The sequence below is a fragment of the Sesamum indicum genome, linkage group LG16 (genome assembly GCF_000512975.1).
Source record: "Sesamum indicum cultivar Zhongzhi No. 13 linkage group LG16, S_indicum_v1.0, whole genome shotgun sequence".
Taxonomy (NCBI): Eukaryota; Viridiplantae; Streptophyta; class Magnoliopsida; order Lamiales; family Pedaliaceae; genus Sesamum; species Sesamum indicum.
In genome coordinates this window covers 4,167,888-4,191,388 of record NC_026160.1, presented here as the reverse complement: position 1 = coordinate 4,191,388, position 23,501 = coordinate 4,167,888, and the positions used below count along the sequence as shown (strand labels likewise).

The 23,501-nt window shown below is 32.1% G+C and overlaps 1 protein-coding gene across 4 annotated transcripts; it reads right to left on the bottom strand.

Moving 5' to 3' along the window:
- Nucleotides 13,445-21,100, bottom strand: LOC105178719 (zinc finger protein CONSTANS-LIKE 9). Of its 4 annotated transcripts, XR_849163.2 has the most exons (6): nt 20,863-21,099; nt 19,249-20,024; nt 17,334-17,558; nt 15,948-16,249; nt 14,371-15,141; nt 13,445-14,074 (listed from the first exon to the last, which is right to left on the bottom strand). XR_849163.2 is itself a non-coding variant. In XM_011102249.2 (5 exons), the coding sequence occupies exons 2-5, from the start codon at nt 19,837-19,839 to the stop codon at nt 15,012-15,014; spliced, it is 1,248 nt and encodes a 415-aa protein (XP_011100551.1). In that variant the 5' UTR covers nt 19,840-20,024; nt 20,863-21,099; the 3' UTR covers nt 14,127-15,011. The 4 variants fall into 4 exon arrangements, 3 of the variants coding, with proteins under 3 accessions (XP_011100551.1, XP_011100552.1, XP_011100553.1); XM_011102249.2 differs by lacking the exon at nt 13,445-14,074 and having other exon boundaries at nt 14,127-15,141; XM_011102250.2 differs by lacking the exon at nt 13,445-14,074 and having other exon boundaries at nt 15,003-15,141; nt 19,249-20,020; nt 20,863-21,100.

Here is a 23,501-nt window from a genome sequence, read left to right as displayed (position 1 = left end):
TCAATATCCAATTGACTAAACTACCCTTCAATATATTTATTTATTTTGATTTTGTTACATCAATTATTTTATTACTCGTTTACATTAAAATTGAATATATTCATTCATTCTTTATTATTTAATTAAATATATAATATAAATTATACACACGTATCGAGCGTTCCTAAATCATTAATAGAGATATAGTAAAGTCTTTGTGCTTCTCTCTTGTATTCTTTACCCAAAATAGGTAGAGTAAAACTTAACTCTCATTTAAATACAAATGATTTTTATTAAAAATAAAAAATAAATGGAGGAAGAGAAGAAGAAGCAACACATTTTTGCACTTGAAAGTCACATGAAAGGGAATGAAATATGTGGAGGGTTTCAAGTTTTGCACCTTAACTTGCACAAAATTGCACCATTAATGCACAAATATTCAACATTTGAGTTGCAATCTTCTACTTGGTTTTTGTGTGTTTTTTAAATCCACGCACGCACTCATTCACACACGTTGTAAAAAAATTATGAACGCAACATTTTTACACTGAAATATTGAGCCTCAAATTATTGGAGCGTCCCCTAAGGGACAACTTAGTATATGGACACACTAATCGACCTTTTTTTTCCCCCTCCTTTTACAAATTCAAAGATTTAAGAAAAAGAATATTAACATTATAGAAGTATTTTAACAGTATGATTTGTTTATCGCTGTAACTTTTTAAATTATTATTGTTTTAGTGATATTATAGCTCTCAACATGCTAAAACAACATCAAGAGAAGACTTACATTTTTTTTTTGTTTTCCCTAATATTTTTCGGTTGATGATTGATGTATAAAGCCACCGATTATGATCTTCTCATATATATATAGTTCAATTTTTTTATTATAAAGTGGAGTTGCATCTCGTATTTCATTTTATATATATCTCATGTTTATAAAATTTAAATTATTATATTTAAACAAAAATTTTGTACACATAATACGTATATATATACGGCATAAACTATTATACGCAACACTATATATGAACTTATATATATATATATTGATATTGCAAGAATATTCCATAACATGGTCAAGTGGTGAATTAAGACCACCTACCATAATAAATAAATAATTTTTTTTTTTTAAAAAAAAAAAAAAAAAAGAGCCAAGAACAATGGACAATCAATTTGTCACAAGTCGTCCTCAAAGGAAGCTACCTAATTTGGTCTTTGACAGATGAGCTACTTAACATAAATTCCTGAGTCTATAAATAGGACTTCACATAACTCGTTTTAGAGAGCCAGACCATTTGTCCTTTTCAAATTATTTAAGGTTTAATACACTTTGCACTATTTTTTTTTTTTTTTAACAAAAACCACATAGAGACGGGAACTTTTAGGAGTCCCTAATTCTTCTATATTAAAATGCACAAAATAGTTACAATGGGAAGAGCTACCTCCCTAGAATTTCTAGCAAAGCCATAAATAAGGAGTACTACTCCCTTACAAATAAAAACATTAAACAAGGAGTACTACTCCCTTTCAACAAAAGACACGAACATGTGTACTATAGAAATTATGGTGAGTCAAAAGATTTTTATTATCTCACCACATCATGGATCGCACAACACCTGTAAATAAATCTGTACAAAAAAATAAAGATAGAATGTGTGTAATGTTCCAAAAGGATAACTAGATGAACATTAATATTAGCATCGAGATCATGTTTATATGGCTGACAGCTTTTGAACCTATGAAAGAGGTTCATAAAACCTGCAAAAGATATAACAACAAGCAACCAGATATATGATAACAGCAGAAGTGACAAAATCAGAAGGTAACGAGACAAACATTGGCCACAACATCAACCATATGAACGAGTAACCTCAAGGAATCTATATAGGTACAATCGCATAAACAACACAGAAAAAGCTCAGATAGGACAAGTATCAGCAAAGAACCAATCAGTAATGAAGTACCCCTAATTTAATGAAAAATATTTTAATTGAAATTAGAGGTGCTTGTACTTCTGATTCTAATAGCAGGGAAGGAGCAAGCATCAAGTCTAATCAAATCTTTAGGAATACCTGTGATATTATTAAGGGATAGAATGGTGAGATGTTGCTTGAAACATGCTTGGTTAGCAAAATAATCGACCACTTGGTTACCCTATTTTTTTATGATGGAAATACCTTTATTATTTACACCCCTAAAGTATTTCTATCACAATCATTTTCCTATATATAATTTGAATTATTATAAATTTTTTATTTAAAATAAACACTACCCAAAATTTAAAATTCTTTTACTGATTATAGAATCTTTATAAACTTCATAAATATATAATTCTTATATTTTTTACTTAACTAGTTAAAAATTTACATAAATTTTGCTTATGATGTTATATATATTGACTTTTTTAAAATATAATTTATCAACACAAATTTAAAATATTATATGCATTATGTATTGACAAATATTTATATGTACTTCTTAACATAATTTATTTACTTTGTAAAACATATTTGCATATATTGCGCTTGTAAATATTTTGTGTTCCATAATTTATAAAAATATTATAAATTATAAATGTTATTATTAAAATAGAATGTGACTAAAATTTTATAAATCACTAAAAAAAGTTGGGGGATATTTTAATAAAATAAATTTTAGGAAGTAAAATAAAATGTGTCGGAGTAAGTGAGAAGGGCATTTTTGTCCTATCAATGCCAAATTATTTTATTAGGGTATTTTTATTACGGTTCATATTTTAGGGATGCAAATGAGACAAAATGCATAGGTCAAGGGTACAAAGTGTATTTAACTCAATTATTTATATGAAAGCTAATAATATTGACAAGTATCCCATATTAATACAGTTAAAGAACTTGAGCGACATACGAATCTCAAGACTTCATCACCTCAACGAGAACCCTTTTCAACAATAGACACATAGGCTATGTTTGGATTTGTGGCTTCCCATTTTTCGAGACAAGATAAAACACACTCAATATTTATTTTTGTGTTTTTACATCTTATTTGAGTATTTTTCTGTTTTTCAACTTTCTATATATAATATATATACATAATATAAAACAGACATGATTTGACAATAAACAGTAATTTTTGTCTTCAAAAAATATAATATTAAACACAAATTATTTATATATATACTTATTTATATATAAAAATATATGATTTGACAATGAACAATGATTTTTGTTATCCCAAATTCCAACATCAAACCTACATCACTTATTTTAAAATATTTTAAATTACCTAAAAAACACAAATCCAAACATATCATCTATTTTCAACATAAACTTATCTCTATTTTCAAAATACAAAACAAAACAAGTAAAACACAAATCCAAACACAATGATAAGATTTCAACTAGAATGAATAATATTTTGGGCCACAAAACACTAATCGCATAGCATCTCATGTCACATCATATATATATATATTATATGTATATATATCATGTGACTTTCTTGATTGTGTATATGTTTCTTATGGAGTTTTTTCAAGAATCAACATGTACAATGTACTAAATACCAAGTTTAATGAGTGCATGTGGCCTTTTCAAACCACTCATCTTAGAGCTAATAACGTTGGCATGTATTCCACATCGATTGTATTAAAAAATACGAAGGGTATACAAATGTCAAAATTCTCTCACGTCAATGAGGTGTCTTTTCAAGGACAAACAAGTAAAGTTTTAAGTAAAGTAAATAACATTTCGAATTACAAAATACAGACTGAATTGTACGGAACATCATATATATATATATATATAAAGTGACTTTCTTGATTGTGTATGTATTCTTTTTGGAATCTATTTAGTTTTGTGAAGAATGAACATGTACAATGTATTGAAACAAGAAATCAAGTTGAATGAGTGCATGTGCAATCTCAATCAAGAATAGTTTGTTTGTGGGCATGTGTGATTTCCATGTGTGTTGCCTAGAAACATGGTGGAGATTTGCTATGTCCACATGCTGCACCAATAGGGTGCGATCATATCAGCACTAATGTATCGGATCTCATTAGAACTCCGAAATAAAGTATACTTGGGTGAGGATAGTACTAGGATGGGTGACCCTCTAAGAAGTCCTCGTATTGTGCCCTCACATGCTGCACCAATATTTGCTACTCAACCTAACTTTTTTTTTAATTATTACTAATTTAAAAACTTTAGGTACTTTATGTATTAATTCCCCCATTAATTAATTTAAACCTGCCCGACACCAAAATCCTTGCCAAGATTTTGGTATATATCAAACTAATTAAAAAAATTTGATTTCCCAATTGTTGGTGGGTAAGTCAACAAGATGTAGTTTAAATGACAAAATTGCCCTCATTTTTTTTTTGTTTATTTCAAATAGTGGATCATAATTAATATACTGTGTATCAAGATATTAATTAATAATTTAATGTGTTATATAATAATTGTTAAGTTAAACATAATACTAAAATAATAAATTCAAATTAAAGTGGAAAAAACACCTATAATTAAGTTTAATAGGGTTCGAATCCGTAAACTCATAATTATGAAATTATACAATCTCAAGTTTAATTGTCATCAAGTAAAAATATTATCAGGAAAACTAAAACCCCAAATTATAAAATCTTGAATTTCAATTTCACCAAAATATGAATTGAATTAATTATTAGTTTGTTATGTGTAGGCTTTAAAACATAATTTTTTTTTTATAATATTGATATTTTGATGCAATAAAATGATAATGTTTTACTTCTTACAAAAGAGAACATAAAGAGCATAGTCAAAGTTAAAACTAACTATGTGGATCTATAATACATAAATAATAAAAGGGGAAAGAATGTTTTCTTTTTTAAGCATAATTTAGTTAGTATAAAAAAATTTAAACACAAACCCATAAAATTTTAATGTTTTCAGTTAAATAATACTGATAAACTTTTGTATGGTGAATACATTCAAGAAAAAATACTTATAATTACTAAAATATTAATAGAAAATTTCAAGATTTTTTTTTTGTAATAGCATAATATATTTAAAAAATTCACAACAATAATTTTTCTTTTTGTCTTGTATAACTTAATTAAAATGACTCGAGCTTAGATGGAAAAAGAAAATTACAAAATTAAAAAAAAAATGAGTAGACATAATTGTTATTAGTTATCAGAACACATTCAATGTGCATGTATAATTATTATTATTGTTCTTATTTAATTATATAGAATAGAATGAAATAAAATAAATAATTGATTATTTTGATATTTTTTAAAATATTTTTTTTATTAAGTTTAGATTTTAAATAAAAATTAAAGGTCTAAATTTAACCAATTTTGATATATATATATATATATCATTTATAATTATAATTTTAAAAGAAAAAGAAAATTCTTGTATAAAAAGATAAAATAAATAAAATTAACCCCCCGTCGTAGAGAGTAGCGACCGCGACGACGACGACGACATTCAACTTGGGCAACCGCAACCACGGTCGTCTAGGGGGAGAATTGGGTGACAACAATCGTTTAGGATAAATATGGGTGGCGATAGTTACCGGAGAATATTTGGGGACAACCACTGAACGTAGAACTGGGCAATGGCAATCCCTGTCGCCTAGGGGGAGATTTGGGCAACGACAACCTGCACTATTATTTTATTTTTAATTTTTAATTTTTAAGTTTTTAATGAATTAAAAAATATGATTTGTATTTTTAAAAACTCTACACTTTTGTCTATACTAAATACTACTATGACCCTTAGAAGAACCCTTTGGCAGGAGCTCAATCTCATTGCAGCTGATAAAAATCCATGGCTAGTTGAAGGAGATTTGAATACAATTCTCCACATTGGAGGAAAACCAATGAGACTCACTGCATATTCTTGGACCAATGAAAGACTTCAATGATATGATCATGGAAAGTGGCCTTATTGATAGGATAGCCTCCAAGAAATGGGCTGACACCTTCAACTACACTAGAGTTTCCCATTTACCCAAGAGGCTGTCAGATCATCACCCTCTTTTGATTCTTGCCCAAACAACCTCTGAGAGCAGACCAGCTTCTTCATTCAGATTCCAGAATATGTGGGTTAATCATCACACATTCCTGGACACCAATCTAGAGGACATCAAAGCCTCAGCTGCAGATTACTTGAGTCACCTGCTCGCTTAAGAAGCAACCAGTGATGATCTTGAATTTCCATTTTAATTCCCACAAGTGTCCTCAAATAATATCAGCCAACTCTGTAACACGCCACCTCTTGAGGAGATCAAAGAATTTGTCTTCCATATCTCCAGAGACAGTGTTGCGAGTCGGGTACACCCATGCCTAGGAGCTTAACTGCTACTACTGTTACAATCGTTCCTATTATTGAAGCTCCTCAAACTTGGACAGACTTTGGACCTATCTCTCTTTGCAATGTTACTGACAAAATTCTGTCTGAGTTTGTTTACAACAAGGTTGCAGGGTCACTTCCTCAAATCATACGATAGAAACTGTTGGAATTCTTATACACGGTCCTACATGCTATGAGATTTCCTCAAAGTTTCATTCTTCTCATTAATAATGCTGTTGAAAAATGTTGGTTTACTATATTGATCAATGGTGAAACTACTGGATTTTCTTCCAGAGTGCTTCGACAAGGCGATCCCTTATCTCCTTCTCTTTTCATTTTGGCTACAGAAGCCCTGTCTAGACGGCTCGACTGTCTTTTTAGAAGTAATCCATCCATGCTTTATCAGTCCAACTACAGAATTCCTGTTTCTCACCTGTCTTATGCAGATGATATTATTATTTTCACCAATTCTGAGGAGGAGTCACTCATTCACCTAACCTCTTTCTTAGAGCACTATGAGACAATCTTTAGGCAAAAAATCAACCATTCTAAAAGAGCTTTCATTCTAGGCAAGAAGGCAAATGCATTAAAGGATTACCAAGAAACATCTCCCCATTACCTACCCATGAGTCCCACTCTATAAAGGTAGGAAGAAGAAGCTTCTGTTCGTTTGGCATTGATAAAGTCCGTTTTAGGATTTCAGGATGGGAGCATGTGCATCTGTCACATGGAGGAAGACTTCAGCTTATTAAAAGTGTCATATCTGCTATGCCAATTTATCTTATACAAGTTTTGGACCCCCCCATCTCTATTATCCAAAAATTGGAGCAATGGTTTGCTAGATACTTCTGGGGTACCAGTGATTCACAGAAAAAAAAATCTCATTGGATCAAATGGCTCAATGTCTGCTAACTTACTGAAGAAGGTGGAATGGGAGTTAGAAACCTTAGAGATGTAGTTGAGACATTTTCACACAAACCTTAGTGGAGATTCAGAACCTCCAAGTCACTCTTGGCTCTCTATACAATGAATAAATACTGTAAAAGAAACTCTCCAGCTACAGCTAAGGTTTCCAGACTTCGTAAAGTAAGACAGGTAACTCAAACCAACATGTTCTGGAGTCTAGGAACAGGTGAAGTGTTCTTCTGGCATGAATGCTAGCTTTTAGAATGTTCACTCCAATCCACTTGCAATATTCTGACTCTGCTAATTGGTTCTGGAATAACAACACTTGGGATCTTGAAGCACTTACCAAAATTGTTCCAGTTGAGGTGGTCACATATATTGCTGCTACACCTTTCTCCCTCGAACATAAGGATCATCCTTTCTGGAAAGCTTCCCACAAGGAAAAGTTCTCTACAGCTTTGGTATGGGAGGAAGTTAGAGACCACAAACCAGACACTCCCATTTTCAAATATATCTGGTCCTCTCTCATCACTCCTACTACTTCAGTCTTCCTTTGGAGGCTCATCAATAAATGGATACCAGTGGACGCGAAGCTTGAAAAGAAAGGGATTAATTTGGCTTCTAAGTGCCTCTGTTGTTCCCAAGAAGAAACTGAAGAACATCTATTTATCAACAATGTGCATTGTTGTGCTGCTTGGAAATATTTTACCAACATATTCAACCTCACACTTCAACAGACATCCAACATCTCATCCTTTATTCAGGCTTGGTTTCGAAGTACTAACTAGTCTCCTACCATCAGAAGCCTGATCCCCATGCTGATCCTGTGGCATATTTGGACCTCAAGAAATGAAGTTAAACACAGAAAGAAGGATTTCAATGCACATGTTATCATTCTTAAGACCTTAAATCATCTCCAAACTCTGAGCAGAAGCAAGTTTCTGGAAATTGAACACTTTAAAGGGGATTTTATTGTAGCTAAGATTTTCCACATTCCCTCCCCTGTTAACTCTGGAGTTCCCTTGGTTATTTCTATTCACTGGGCTAAACTTGAAGCTGGGTTGGGTTAAACTCAATTTAGGTGGGGCCTCCAAAGGAATCCTGGAGTTTTAGGAGCCGAAGGAATTGTTAGAGACCATCTTGAGAGGGTGATTTTGGCTTTCTTTGAAACTCTTGGATACTCCACCAATATGAAAGCAAATTACAAGGTATACTCTTGGATTGGACGTGATGCCATGCAAGCTCTCAACTTAATCTCCAGTCAGTCCAAAGGTTCCTAGCACCTCCAAACTCTCCTCACCAAAATCAGGAAATACTTGTCCCTTATGGAAACCAAGATCTCACACATTTACAGGGAAGGAAACCAGGCTGTGAATTCTTTGCTCAGTTGATGGCCTTACCATACTGTCTAATTGTGGATGCTCAGTTGGTGCCCTCCTCTACATTTTGTTTGGAAATATTGTTTTGGTAATCTGTTGCAAGTTAAATGAAATCAACCACTATAGTGACTTTGATTATTCTTTTGGCACCCCTGGTGTCACTGACATTTCTTTTAGGTCTTCAATCACTTTTTATAAGGGAGTAGTACTCCTCATTTACGTTTTCACGCTTAATTTTAAGGAAGTAGTACTAATTATTTATTTCTTTGTTGCTTCCGCTGCAAGGGAGTAGTACTCCTTGTGTATAGCTTTCTAAATGTTTCTAGGGAGTTAGTATTCCCTGATGTAAATCTGGGCTTTGAGAATTTTATATAAAAGGGACGGGAACACCAAAAGCTCCCCCACCTGTGGTTTTTGTAAAAGAAAAAAAAAAAAAGATAATAAGTGTGAAGGAAGAAGATTTTTGTCTTTTATATATTATATACACAATGACATATACACAAACCTATACACTATACACCCATACAAGAGGCATCTCATGTACTCGTTATATGTATACATGTATACGTTGCATATCGAATAAAAAATAGACACAAAGGATTTTTCCATTGCACACTACCTACTAGTAGCACAAGTAATCAAACAATAACGCCCTCATCCTTACAATCTCATATATATATATATATATATATATATATTCAAGTTAGGAACACATATTTATAGCCTTTTGGGCTTAATGCAAAATAAACTAAACCCATAGACTTGGACCTCCATAGAATTAATCCAATCAATTCTAAAAGCCTAAATGGGATTTATTTGATCTCATCAAATAAATCCTAGCCGGAGTCCAATTAATTAATCTCATCAAATAATTGAGCCTAACCCAATTTATTTAATCTCATTAATTTACCAAATCAAAACTCTAATTAATTGATCTTATTAATAAATTTAGACGGCCCAATTAAAACTAATCTTATTAAATGAATTAAACATAATTCAAATTTAAGTAATCCCATTAATTGAATATTGGGCTTCCCGTCACATGGGTTCTCCAATTTTAATAATCACATCATTTAATCTCTCGAATTTATTTAAATTCTTTAAATTAATTCCTTCATTCTATAATTAATTTATATATAAATTAATTCTACTACTTCTTTTAGTAGTGTTTTGTGTGATTCTGTAGGCTCACCTCAGCCAGACTTGGGCATACACAATTTAATCAGTAAATATTTTTTGCAATAGATTAATTAAATTATATTTAATTAATTTTATTTCTGTTAACACTTAATCTGGAAAGCACTCACTCCCTTGGGTGAAAATCTAGCAATGTTCTAAAACACTGGAGAATAGAAATTGCAAGAACCTTCAGGTTATCGAGTGTCATAGGGGTACGGTTCTTCGGTCGGTCATTTTTTAATCTTAGTCTAGGGTATGGAATTGATCACCGATTCCCATCCTGGACTCGATTTCTATACTTAATATTTCGATTGCGTTTATCCACTTGATCAACATAGAAATCGTTTCCCTTTTTGATCTCTCGCTGTGTCCACAGTTTCTGTTGAGCACAACGCACATCAGAATGCATATGAGATAGCTATCATCACATGATAGGTAACGGATCCTCTCTTGGAAGGCACTAGTTTTCGTACGTGATTTGACTGCAGTAGAACAAAGTTTATAATAATCAAATCAGAACATGATCATCTTTTACCAGGACTTAGATATAGTCATGCCTTATATCAGAGTCTAAGGACTAAGGACTAAACCCTATACTATCAGAGTCGAAGAGTTCAAATCATATCGATCAAGCTACACAGGCTTCCATATGACTACTCCCCATGAGTCAGTTCAATTGGCTTGCCAACTTTTGTCAACCACACACTAAAATTAGGTAGACGTCATACGTCTATCACCTATGAAACACAACACCCATCATATGGATACAATATCTAGTGCAAAACTTAATAAAACTCTCCATTCCTATTCTACAGGCTCTCGACTTGGAATATTTGAAGTTCAACACTTGAAAGTTGGTTTCATAATTCCCATCAAATCCGCAACCCAACTTCATTGGTTGACTAGTAATCTGTGGGCTTCGTTGCAATGGATGAAAAATATAGGAGTAAGAATAATAAAATAAGGTCAAATGAATACTTATTGTTTTAATATTATAGAGTAAAAAGAAATTACTTAATATATTACAAAACGACCAATCTGATTAATTTTCTAATCACCTATTCTAACAGAATGAAAATACTAAAAAACCACTCGCAAATCAGAAGAGACAAAGGGGGTGACTTAAAAAGTAAAGAGTTTTTGCCTAGAGTTTTTGAAATCACAGAAAGTTTTTTTTATCTATTTTTAAAATATAAAAGGATTTTCGATCATTTCAAAAAAAAACAATACAAGAGAATAAATTACAATTTGGCCTAAACTAAGTGTGATTACTCTAGCCCCTCACATTTAATAAACAATATAAACCTACAAAATTCTCAAATTAATAACAGCCCACTAAGTGAGCTTTAAGCCCCAACCCTACTCCACATGCCTAAACCCCTAATATAACCCTATTTGGCTATTTCTTTCTTTTGATCTGGGAATGGAAGTGATGGGAGAAGTAAAGCAGTCAATTGAAGTTAGGAATGGAGGAAACCAAAAGCTTTAAAATGGAGTTTGAAGTTGCAAGTAATTATTTCTGGCTTTAAAACGAAATACCCATCAACTTATCAATGTTGGCTTTTTAAATACATTATTGCAAACAAAAACAAAATAAAGAATGATTTTTGGTATTAATAAAAACAATTTAATAAAAACTTTCCAAATCCATCATTTATATGATTGGTAAATAGTAATGAAATCTAAAAATTAAATAAAAAAAACAACTGCAAAGTCTATTATGTATTTTGGAATGTTAAATTCATTATGATATATTCTTTGGATGTTAGCATATATTTAAATTTCTAATAAGTACTTACGCTTTATAAATATTAGCATACATATTCAAAGTATAGAATAATAATAATATATTGTATATATTTTAGTACTTATACATATAAATATTTAACTAACATGATATTATATTTAATAGAACATGTAAAATTAAATTATTTATATTATATACTTTTGTATTTGGGTTACTAACATTTGGACCACCTCCCAAATGGAAATTACACTTTTGCCCAAACAAATTTCAAATTTTCACTTACAACCCTTTTGAAAATTCTCTATTTACAACTGAAGCCCTTCCGTCAGTGTTTGGAGGAAAAATGTTAATGTCAGCAAAAAAATTACGTACATATCCATTTTTACCCTTCATTCAACATTCCCATAATAATATTTTTTAAATATTTCTATATTGGTAAGGGTGTAAACGTAATCTATATGAAGTCAAAAAGATGTAAATGTAATAAATATTATTTTCAAATTATAGTCATTGGGTAAAAAGTAGTTGTTTACGAATTGAAGAATTAGTCATTTTTTTGTACATTTTACTTCTTATACATAGGGTAAGGTGAATAACATTGTTGTATTTGTTTCTTAAGCACTAGATGTAGTACTTAAACTAGACATTTTTAAGAAATAGATGCAACAGTGTCACCATATATATAGGAAGTAAAAAAATACCAAAAGATAACTAGTTTTTTCATTCATTAACAATTCATTTTTTTCAATTGTTATAATTCGGGAATAATATTTTATTATAATTATATCCTTTTGATATATATAGATATTTACGTTTACTCCCTTTCAAGTGAAAACTATTATAGAAATATTGGATGAGGGATAAAATTAAAAATTATGTAATTTTTGCTGATCTTAGCATTTTTTATTAAACTCTAATAGAAGAAGGTCAATTGTAAATGGAGAATTTTCAAATATGGGTGTACTGAAATTTGTTTGGGGAAATGTGTAATTTCGCATTTTCATAGGGAGCCCGAGTGTCATAATCCTTTATACTTTGGTTAAACATTTTTAATTCTAATACTCATTATATTATATGTATTTAAAATAATATAATATTGTTGCTATAAATCTTGGAACTATAATTTTATTAAAGGTTATTTTAGCAATATAAAAAAAAATATGTTCCCAATCTATTGAGAATAGTTAAAACGTTATTTAAATAATGCAATATATATATATATATATGGTAATGTTATTTGAAAAAGTTTGAAAAATAGGCAAAATCAATAATTGAAATATTGGTTTTGCATTAAAAATTTTAGAAAAAATAACTAAATGGAGAACCGCCTCCACTAGAATCTGTGGCTCCCCAGATTGATGGGACAATGCATGCTAAATAAATGCTGACCACCATGCATATTAATATTATAATATTAGTAATTAGTTAAATAATTTTTAATAGTAATATCATAAGTTTGGGTTATGCACCATGCATATAATGATTTTTTTCTGTATTAATTAAATATTTTTTTTAAAATAACACTGTAAATTGGGATTATACACCATTAATATTAATATTTTAATATGAAGTAATGTAATATTCAAATTTTGAAAATAAATATTTATTATAAAAATCAATGTTACATCAATCACGGAATTACTATTTTCTTACACGAATATATGATCTACCTATTTCATTCTGTATACTCACAGTAGTTAATGGCGCACGATAACGTAAATGTACAAAAAATTTATATTTAGTATTTTTCAATTAGAGAAGCAATTTTAAAAGTTAAAATTTAAAGAATATGTAGTAAGTGGTTTGAAGTTTTAATGAATAAACAAATATTAAACGTACGAAAGTGATAACTTTGATTTACATTTATAGTTTAAATTAAAAACATACTACATAGTTACAGTCGATCACTCTTAAAATTTTACAACTCAAGTTTAGAACTTTGGAGCTTGGAACATGCATTTGATGGTCTGGCCACTAAGGCCTAAAAAGGCCTGGGGAACCTATGCTTGGTTTCTCAACATGCATTTTGCCATCAATGTGAGGAAGCAAATGTTTCCCCAAATACTCTTATCTTTTTATTGTTGTGTTCCTGATAGACGATATCATGATTTTATCAAGTCATTAGAGTAAGGTTGGGTGAATATTGACATGTATGAAGCGAACAGTGGTTGGTTATAGGACTGTGGTGGCTGAGACACGAGGGCGAGGGCGAGGACGGAATAAAGGTACATTTCTCTATAAAAGAGAAAATGTAACTTCAGCATCAGACTTTTCTGCTTGCATGGTTTATCTTACTCCTTGTTTCAGTGTGAAAACTTGTCGTCGGAGCAACTTAGAGGGACAGTACCGAGCTATGGATGATCAGTTTTCGACAAAGGCCATGATGCTTTCTGAGGATCTGTCATCTGATGATCCGAAATCCAGATCTAAGATTAGAAAAATATTGCAGCATCTGTTCTTAACAATGCCATTTCAGATGATAGCTTATCTCCACCAGGTCCAGGAAATCATTTCTGCAGGAAGGCATTGGGCAAATGTTGTTTTGCAGAATATAGAGCTTAGTCCTGGTTTTAGTCATCAAATGTTAGTCACAAATAGAGATATTGCATAAAGTAGTTGATGCAAGTAAAAAGAATCCTAACTTGGAACCTCAATATTCAAGAGTCTCACGCATCATCATAATATACATCAAACATGGCTTACATTAGACATTTCCTTATTTTGTGACTTAGCAGCAACCACATATTCACAGTGAAGATAACAAGCACCTTTTACCATTTTCAGGCTCTTGCTGGGACACCAACCTTGAGGGTAAGAACTAAGTAATGTAATATCAACAAATCAAAATTTATGTACTTACAATTTAGCTGTATGGCTTGATTGTAAATGTCATCCAAAAAGGAAACAAAAAGAGGCCAATATTATAGCAGATCTCCCGCTCTTATAATTCATCCTTCTGGGAAACTGCTGCTTGTCTTATAGTCCATTGAATCACTGGACTTCTGCCCGTGAACTACCTCACCTACTAATATCATATGATGCTCGAGTCTTCAACAGGTAGGTAGTCTTTGCCATCTCACCATGTTTTGGCGGTCCAGTTAGAGGTTCCAAGGAAGAAACAGTAATATATTCAGGCATGAAGAACACTTATCATACATAAAGCTGGAGATGGTGAAAACAGTTTGCACCCTCAAAGAAGGCTGACCATGTAAGCTCAAAAAGACGAAAGATACCTCTCTTTTCCTCGTAAACATTAACAATCCACACCAGCTGTTAAAACCGCAGTCGTAAATCCATCTCTCTTTCCATTATGGATATGCAACTGAAACTCTCTAGGGCCAGTAGAGGAAACCAGCATGTTTCGTCTTGATTTATCTGTTCATGGCAATATAACCCCCCTGATACAACCAAACAATCTATCACTGGAAGGTGTCATCCATTTATGATCTCCAACTTAGTATTGCTCCCTCGTATCTTAAAATGTAGAGCAAAAGACTTTACTCAGCAGCTTCGGCTTGGGCTTAATGGATCGTAATCGTAGGCATCACCAGCCTTGACAAATCGTCCCTTCACACGCCTCCTTACATCAGCTCTTGCCTTGCGAGAAGCATACCTTACCTTCTTCTCAAATCTGACATATTATCCATATGGAAAGAAAATGTCAAAAGAAGGATCCGATAAACACTTTATTCCAGGAAAAAGGAGGGAATAGGGTCACATGAGCCATAAAATACGTTGTCCCCATGTTTGCATTTGCTAATGCCCCTAAACAATTATATGACCTGATTATATACTAAAGTGTTAGCTACAAATAGTTTCCATTGGAATAAACAATTATATGTGAATGACTAACTTAACAATCGTTATAAGTGAATGATTAAGCTAATAATCGTTGGAAAAAACCAGTATAAGTGAAAATTGTTCAAAATTACAAATCGTTCTCTAGACTTAACAAATTGGATGAGAAGAATCTAATAAAAAATCTAGTGTTTGGTTTGGTTTCATTTTCATTGCCATTTTCCAATTTGTAAAGAGAAGGGTGATTTTTATGTTTTTGGGATTACTAGTTTGCAATGAAAATGTGTTTGGATTAAGTTCATGTGGTTGCATTTTTTAATTGTTCCTATCAACGTATTTATATTGTGTTAACAAAGATTAATAGTTGTGTTCTTTGTAGAGTTGGAGTTGTCGATAGTGTTGAATTAATATATTATTAAATGCATATATTTGATATTTGATTAAGTTAACAATTTAAAGATATATGTATATATAGATATATTTATCGAATACGTATTGATAAAAGTGAAAAGATGTTGGATGTTGGAAGAAGGGTGAAAGTTGGAAGTTGATTTCAGTTGGAAGCAACACAAAATAAGCATGTTTCAATTTCCAAAGCATAAAATTGCAGAAAGCAGAAATGGAAATGAAGATGCTTACTTTCGTGCCTTCTTCTTCTCCTTGTAACGCATGACAGCATCGTTCCTGCTAGTAGGAGGCATGGAACTTTCGGTACCCGGAGGGTACCATGGTGGCTCTCCCATCATTGGCTTTGATGAAACTCCACAATCTTGATAATCTCCAGCACTGCTTTCTCCAGTAAGGCCAGAAAATGAGAGACTCGAGTGTGCTTGCCTTGCAAAATATAAGTTGGGATCTGTTTTACAGCTAAGAACTGAATCTGCAGAGGCAGCATTGCTGCATGCTGGTTGCATCACATTTACCCCTCCAATTGATGACCCCTATGAAGCATCAAGAATTAAGTGCATCAGCATTAATATGACATAATTAATCATTAATATAAGCATGCAATCTTTAAGAATTAAGGAATGATGATAGAAATTAACATAGTTGTTATGAATGAACAAAAACTAACATATGATAGAGGAAGCATTATAAGGTCTACAGCAATGTCCTACGCATTACTCGATTAATATAAATAAGAATGAGCATGGCATAAAAGAAAATCTGATGAGCAATATGATAACCAAATATCAGGAAATAAGCTGGCATCATCCATCAGCCTTGAGTAACTTTACACAAAGACCCCTGGCTACATTGCACTAACACCCACCTATAATTTTATAAAAGGCTGGGGGTATTATGTAATTAAGCCTAAGCTCAGAGGTGTCCATGTAATTTAACCTAAAAAAAACTAAAACTCAACTTAAACCTGAGCAATATGCAATTTTATGAGCACAACTTGATATGCCAGATTCCATGGAATAACATTGAGATGAAGTTTCATCCAAACCATGGTTATTACAATGTTATTACATGAGTGAAATATTTACAATGCAAGGATACTACTTTTGATTTTTGTTTGTAACACTGTGAGCATGAACTTTTAATGCAAAGAACCTGGATCAGAGGGAAATTTCCGTACAGGCCCAAGGAACAGAAGAAGAAAAATCTGATAAAGATTTGGCTTCAGTTTGTTGGTACTATCGCATTGTTATTTCTCACTCAAAACTAATCTTTAAGAAATTCTTTAGCTGCAATCTACAGTGGATAACACCGGAAAATTTTTGCTAAGTCTGGATCCTGCTAAACTTCTTTCTGAAAGTATTTGTGATATAATTCCTTTCATTCAGAAATCAAGATGGTTAAGAAACTCAGCTTAGCAAATCATTATCTCAGCACAATCAAGATGACAATAAAAAGATCTAATTTAGAGAAAAATTTACTTGAGAAGTTATACATAAGATTATCTTGGTAAGAATCAGATGATGGTAAGAAAGTTTAGCTTCCACCATTAAATGGTAATAGGATAGCATGCAGTGAAGTAACAAGATAACTGTGAAATAAAATCATAGAATGAGGTACCTCAGCAGCGTAAGCACCCTGACAGTTTGATGCAGACATGTCTTTTGTGCCAAATATCCCCTCAATACTGTCATTACCAAAGAGTTGTGGATTATCAAGAGCTGCACCAAATAGTTCTTCGTAGTTTTCGATGCTCAAGTCAACCTCATCCATATTGAAAACGTCATAGAAATCATCATCCTCACACACAGCAGCTTCCTTCTCCTTTGCTCCAGGTAAGATAACCTACACATGAAAGGCCAAGACATTCCAGTGCTTTAAATAAAATGAAGGGGAAAGACAAACCATAAATGGTGTTAAGGCACACAACATTATTCTTACTTCTTCATATTACCCCCAACCAATGCGCTGCAATACTAGAATTTGTGCACTGGAGGACAATTGTGTATAATACTATTATGACACTTCACTTTGGCGACTAATATATTTATTTATTATATAACATTTTTATTATTATCAAGAACAACAAATGTCCTAAAAACAATAATATTTATAAATATCAAGTAATCCACATAATCCAGAAAACAATAATATTGTATATTAAAGTTTAAATAAAGAACCTAGTTTTTGAACAAAAGTTATTTCTGAAAAAGTTATACTTCTTTACATAATAGAAAAAAAAAAAAACATTCAAGTTTAAAGATAAAAGTATTTTCTAGAAAATCTGAAGAAGTTATCTGGGATAACAGCTCTAAAGCGAAGATGTTACTCATAATAACAACTTTAAAAGAAATTGCAAGGCATTAGCTTGCACAATGTCTTTGAACGATGTCATCCACGGTAATATCTCTGGATTGGAATAATTTACGGAAAAAAACAATTATCCAAACAACATTAACTGAAAACGTAACCACAACCAATGTTTTCCAAACCTTCCTCTGGAAGTCAAGAAAGAGCTATCACCTACTGGACAAGAAAAATCTAGAGACAAAGAGAACCTTGGGTCCAAACTGTCATGGTCAGTACTAGCTGAATGAGTCGGAGCTAAGCCTCTGTCAAGTATCTCCAGAATAGTCCACGCTTTCTCTTACAGAAAAGCATGAGCCTGGTTCAATCCCTTCTTTCTCATCTTTTTCTCTCCTCTATAGTCTTCTTCTTTTACTACGGCAATTTATCACTTTCCTCTATAGTTTCAGCATTCCAATTCTTATATGATGTCATAAACTAAATTTTGCACTGGCGAATGTTATATAAGAGCTGATTTTATATGTGAACTTACTATAAGAAACAATGGTTAAGTATCAGGGAGTTGCATTTTTTCGGCAACGTAATGTCAGTTTTGAATCCCACTGCCTCCAGTCCCTAAAAGTTAGGGGGTAGGGGAGCAACTAAAGCAGCTCAATTTCTCAATCACTATTGCCATTATATTCACAAGCATTCACAGCAGGAACATATCCATCTTTGTACTCATACTTCACTTATAATATTCAATAAACAAATCTAACCCTATGTTAACCTTTCAGCTATTACTTTTAGTAAAACTAACTCAAACCTTGACGTGATCACGTTTGTTCCACATCACAAATATTCCGGCCAAGAGACGAAAGCTTCAAAGATTTAAAAAAACTAAGTAGAAAGATAGTGCGATATATGCTGAAGTAGCAACTTAACGTTGTTCAACAAGCCAAGGTTTTGAATTTCCTTTCTTTTTACTTTTATTATTGGTCCTTGGCAGCATCTTTATAAATTTTAGACCTCTTGACTGGTTGGCCCTGTACGAGAATTACAATAAAGACGACGGCAAGGTTCAACAACAGCTTCTGATATAAGTCAGTCTTCCCTTCTTACTAAATCTCACCAGTGCCAACCAGAGTACAACCAGAGTACAGAAATTGATGCAAAATAAGTTCTAATAAAAATGAGGATAGATAAATCCTGCCATTGCTTAATGAAATTTTTTCGCAAAGATAGCTACCTTGGGCACAGCAGAGCTAGTAGAACCAGCTGCCTGATCCACATTCTGTTGCCTGGGATCATGTAAATGATTTAACGACTCCATCCAAACTGTTGATTTATCCATCTCCACATTATGCACATCACTAGCTTCTCCCAGAAAGGATGCATCTTGAACGTTATTCTTTCCATGGGGGCCTTGGCAATCCATTGACCTGTTATCAGTAATGCTCATTGAACCCATTCCCTGCTCACAGGTGGAATCACCAACAGAAGGAAAATCTAAGAGAAAAGACCAAATTGAAGAAAGTTCTGCAGCTGAAGGGCATCCAGAGTAACAATTAACAGCTTGTCTCTTATGTCCAGGACTTATATTTGAACCAGCATGCCCCACCCAATCACAATTCTGGCAAAGGGATACTTTTTCCTCAATACATCTAATGAAAGCTGGCTGAGAATTGCATCTTTCACAAACAAGTGTCCTGGAGTGACGTTTTGAGAGGGCATTTGCAGAATGGACATTACGATCACAAGACAAACATAAACTTGCTGCATCAGACCGACAGTAGATTATAGATCTTTGTTCCCCACAGAAATCACAAAGATAACCCATATTACAGCTGATCGACTTCTTAACCAAACTCTTCCCTCAATCTCGAAATACACACACTTTTGTGCACACACTTTATTCAAACTGAACGGAAGCAGAGTCGAGATGACTGTGACGAGGTTGTTTTCCTGGGAAAGTCTCGGAGTTTAAACAATGTTCGACGACTTCAATTCAAGATATATCACTATCTACATTAAAAGGCACAAAAAGACATTATTAGAACTCAGGCAGCTATCATCAATGCGTAAACCCGTACAATAATTGAATCATGTCCTGCATTCAACATTGACAAGAGCAGGGTAGTCTATAAATAGCATCACCCCAAAGAAAATGCAGAAAAAATGCACCTTCACAGCCCAAGAATACAGTTTTCAACTCAATAGTAATATTCCTATACAAAGACGGAACAAATTCCATAAGGATACAAAAAGCCGAGTTACTTTATTACATGAAAATCGTGAGAACAAATTCTTTACTGATATGTTATCCCCATATAATACATCATAAGAAAATATATGAGAGATGCTAAACGAATAACAGTAGAGCCGATTTATATTGAAAATAGAAGGAAAAAGTGCTCCAGGCCTCCAACATGTTGGGAATCAAGAATCCAACAAAAGTGGAAGGTAACAAACTAAAACCAATTTGTTCCGGTTTAACACAACCAAGATTATTAGCAAAATTCAAGACTTCATTCTTGTATTCTGCAGTGAACATGCTGAAAAATTCAATGATTCAAAAATACAAATACAAACATATCCCAAGGGAAAAATTGACTGACATTAGATTCACAGAATTCCAGCAGAAGATTGGAAAATTCCAACCACTTCCCCACCAAAAACGCACAGAAATTGAAGAAACATGAAACCCAACTCTGAGCTGAATTCTCCACAAATTTTCCAATCACTCAAAAACAAACAACAGAACACAAAAATAACACTATTACTACTATATGAAGCTGCAAAGAAGAATCATAGAAACGAAAGAAGAAAGAAAGCCCATTTCGAAGAAGTGCAGTATTTTTACCGAAATTGGCCGTAAAAGCGTCCGAGAATCATAAGAAGGTAGAAAGGGGAAAAAGCACATGGACTTTTTCTCTTCAGCTCTGAGTCTTCACTTAAATCCCTAACAAACAAACAGCAGAAAAGAAAGATCGAAGCTTTCCAGAAGGGACTTTTTTCTCTCTCTAGAGCAGCAGGAGATGGGGTTGAAGTGAATTTTTCTTGGACTGAAATATTTTTGAGCTGTGACAAAAAGCTTCAAAAATAATAATAACTTAATCCAAAAAGTGATAAAAAGTGCAGGAGAGAGAAAGTGTTTGTTGAAGAAGACCGCGTGGGCCCCACCTCCTTTTCATCATCATCAACTAAAGTTAGGCCTTCACTTTCTCACCTTATGTCTAATAAATAAATTTTTTATTAATTAAAATTTATTGAATTTGTACGTATTAAAAAAAATAAAAAAATCTATACATTTTTATGTATTAATGCATGCGATGAAGTGTATCTTCACCATTATAAGAATAATTTAGTCATAAAAAACTTATTCGACATGCTATAAGTGAGTGATACGTCAATCGAGGGTAAATATCAATTTGCATTCGATTTTTTTGTTAATATTAGCAAATTCAGCAAATTTTGACCAACAGATAACGAAAACAAACTTCAAATGTGTTAGATGTCATTACCCAAACTACAGTGAATTTATATGTAATTATACCAAATTTTAAGGGAGTGGAATGTAATTATCCCTTTTTACTACTATTAGATTAACTTCTTCTTCTTCTTTTTTTTTAATTCTTTCAACTTTAAGATAAGTATTGTTCCAAACATACTTTAATGTAAATAAATCATTATTCCACCCATCAAATTTAAAAAAAAAATATTTATCCAATTTTTTTTTAATTTACTATTGAAGAAATTTTGGATTTGCACTTAGGATTTTCTTTTAATGAGAAAATGTGATGTTACTATTATTATTGAAAAATTTTCAATAATTATATTTACATCCTCTCGTCTATTATCTAATTACATAAATTATTTTTATTTTTTAAAAATTTACAAACACTATCCAGAAAAAGTCGACGGCCCTTCACAACCTTTGCAAAAAACTTCAGACAACGCCCAAAATTGATTTTTTTCTTATGATCCTAAAATAATAATTAATAATTTTAAACTATTTTTTTTTTGTCGGAATCATGGTTTCAATATAACATCAATAATTCTCGACACAATTTCTAAATATAAAATCACATAAAATTTAAACATTTTCAGTTCTTGATTAAAATTTTATATTGGTGTAAGTAACACATAATTTTATATAATAATTCGATTCCTATTATTAAATAATTGTACATTTAATACATATATAGATCATAGGAATATATGATGGTGTTAGATAAAATCTACAAGATATTTAATATGAAATTGACTTTTCTTTTTTTTTCCCCCTCTAATCATTAAATGAAATGATGTATTACTTTGGGTAGGTGGTAGCTATGGAAAGAGTCAGCATATTTGAGATTAATGTCCACACACACACACACATATATATATATAGAGAGAGAGAGAGAAAGAGAGAGAAAATTATGTGCATTTTTCACATTGAGAGTTTACTCCACAAAATGTGTATATATATATAATATGGTCAAATTTATCGCGATTTAATATATCTCTGAAATCCATTATAATCAAATTTATCGCGACTAAAGAAATATCTCTAAAATCCACTGTAAATATAGAAAACGTCGGAGTCCTCCCCCACAAATATTTTGACTATCAAGTTACGAACGGTTTAAAGGTCAACAGATAAGTAAGTAGTTCACTATGCAAAGTATACGTGAATATATTTAACTTGAAATTGTTTATAAGTGGCCCTTAACGTACGATTGTCATCTTAATACTTCAAGATGTTATCGTGCGTCATACAGTCAAAAACTATTCAAAATATGGGTAAAAGGGTTAAGTCAAGCAAATATCAACCTGATCGGAACGAAAAAACACAGATCTGAACCCTTTTGGCATTTCTACCACAGGTATAGGCCAAGAATATGGCATTTTCATGACTTTTACCCATGTTGATATAATTGTATATAATGAGCTTCTAAACTATATTATACAATTTTTTGAAAGAATAACAAAAATTAATATTTTCAAATTATGTTTTTAAATGAAAGTTTGAATTAAAAATTCAAAACCATTAAAAGTAGTTTATGAAGGAAAATTTGTTTGAGATAAATGAAAAGTTTTTAAAAGGTAAGTGGAAATGTGGTTTTCGTTATATAAATTATGACGAATACGTAATTTATTCGGTTTTCGTATTTTAATGGGTAAATATAGTGCGGGTATGGTTGAAGGGTGCAAAGTATATTTAATATTGAGGAAAGAAAGAAAGAAAATTATTTAAAGTGGATCAATATTTACATATTAATTTTAATTTTGGTAATTAAAGAAAGCTTAGTTGATAAATTTAAATATTTTGGATAAAAGAAATGCCAAAAAGGTGTTGACGTGGCGTCCAAGGAAAGAGAGGGGGGTTTGGATTATGGTAGACGTGACGTAAGCATGACTGTGGGAAAAAGGGTGGTTTTTAATATTCGTACAACCACAAATCACACTATCAATTTAAGATTAAGAAAAGGGTTTTGGATAATGTCACTTTGTAGA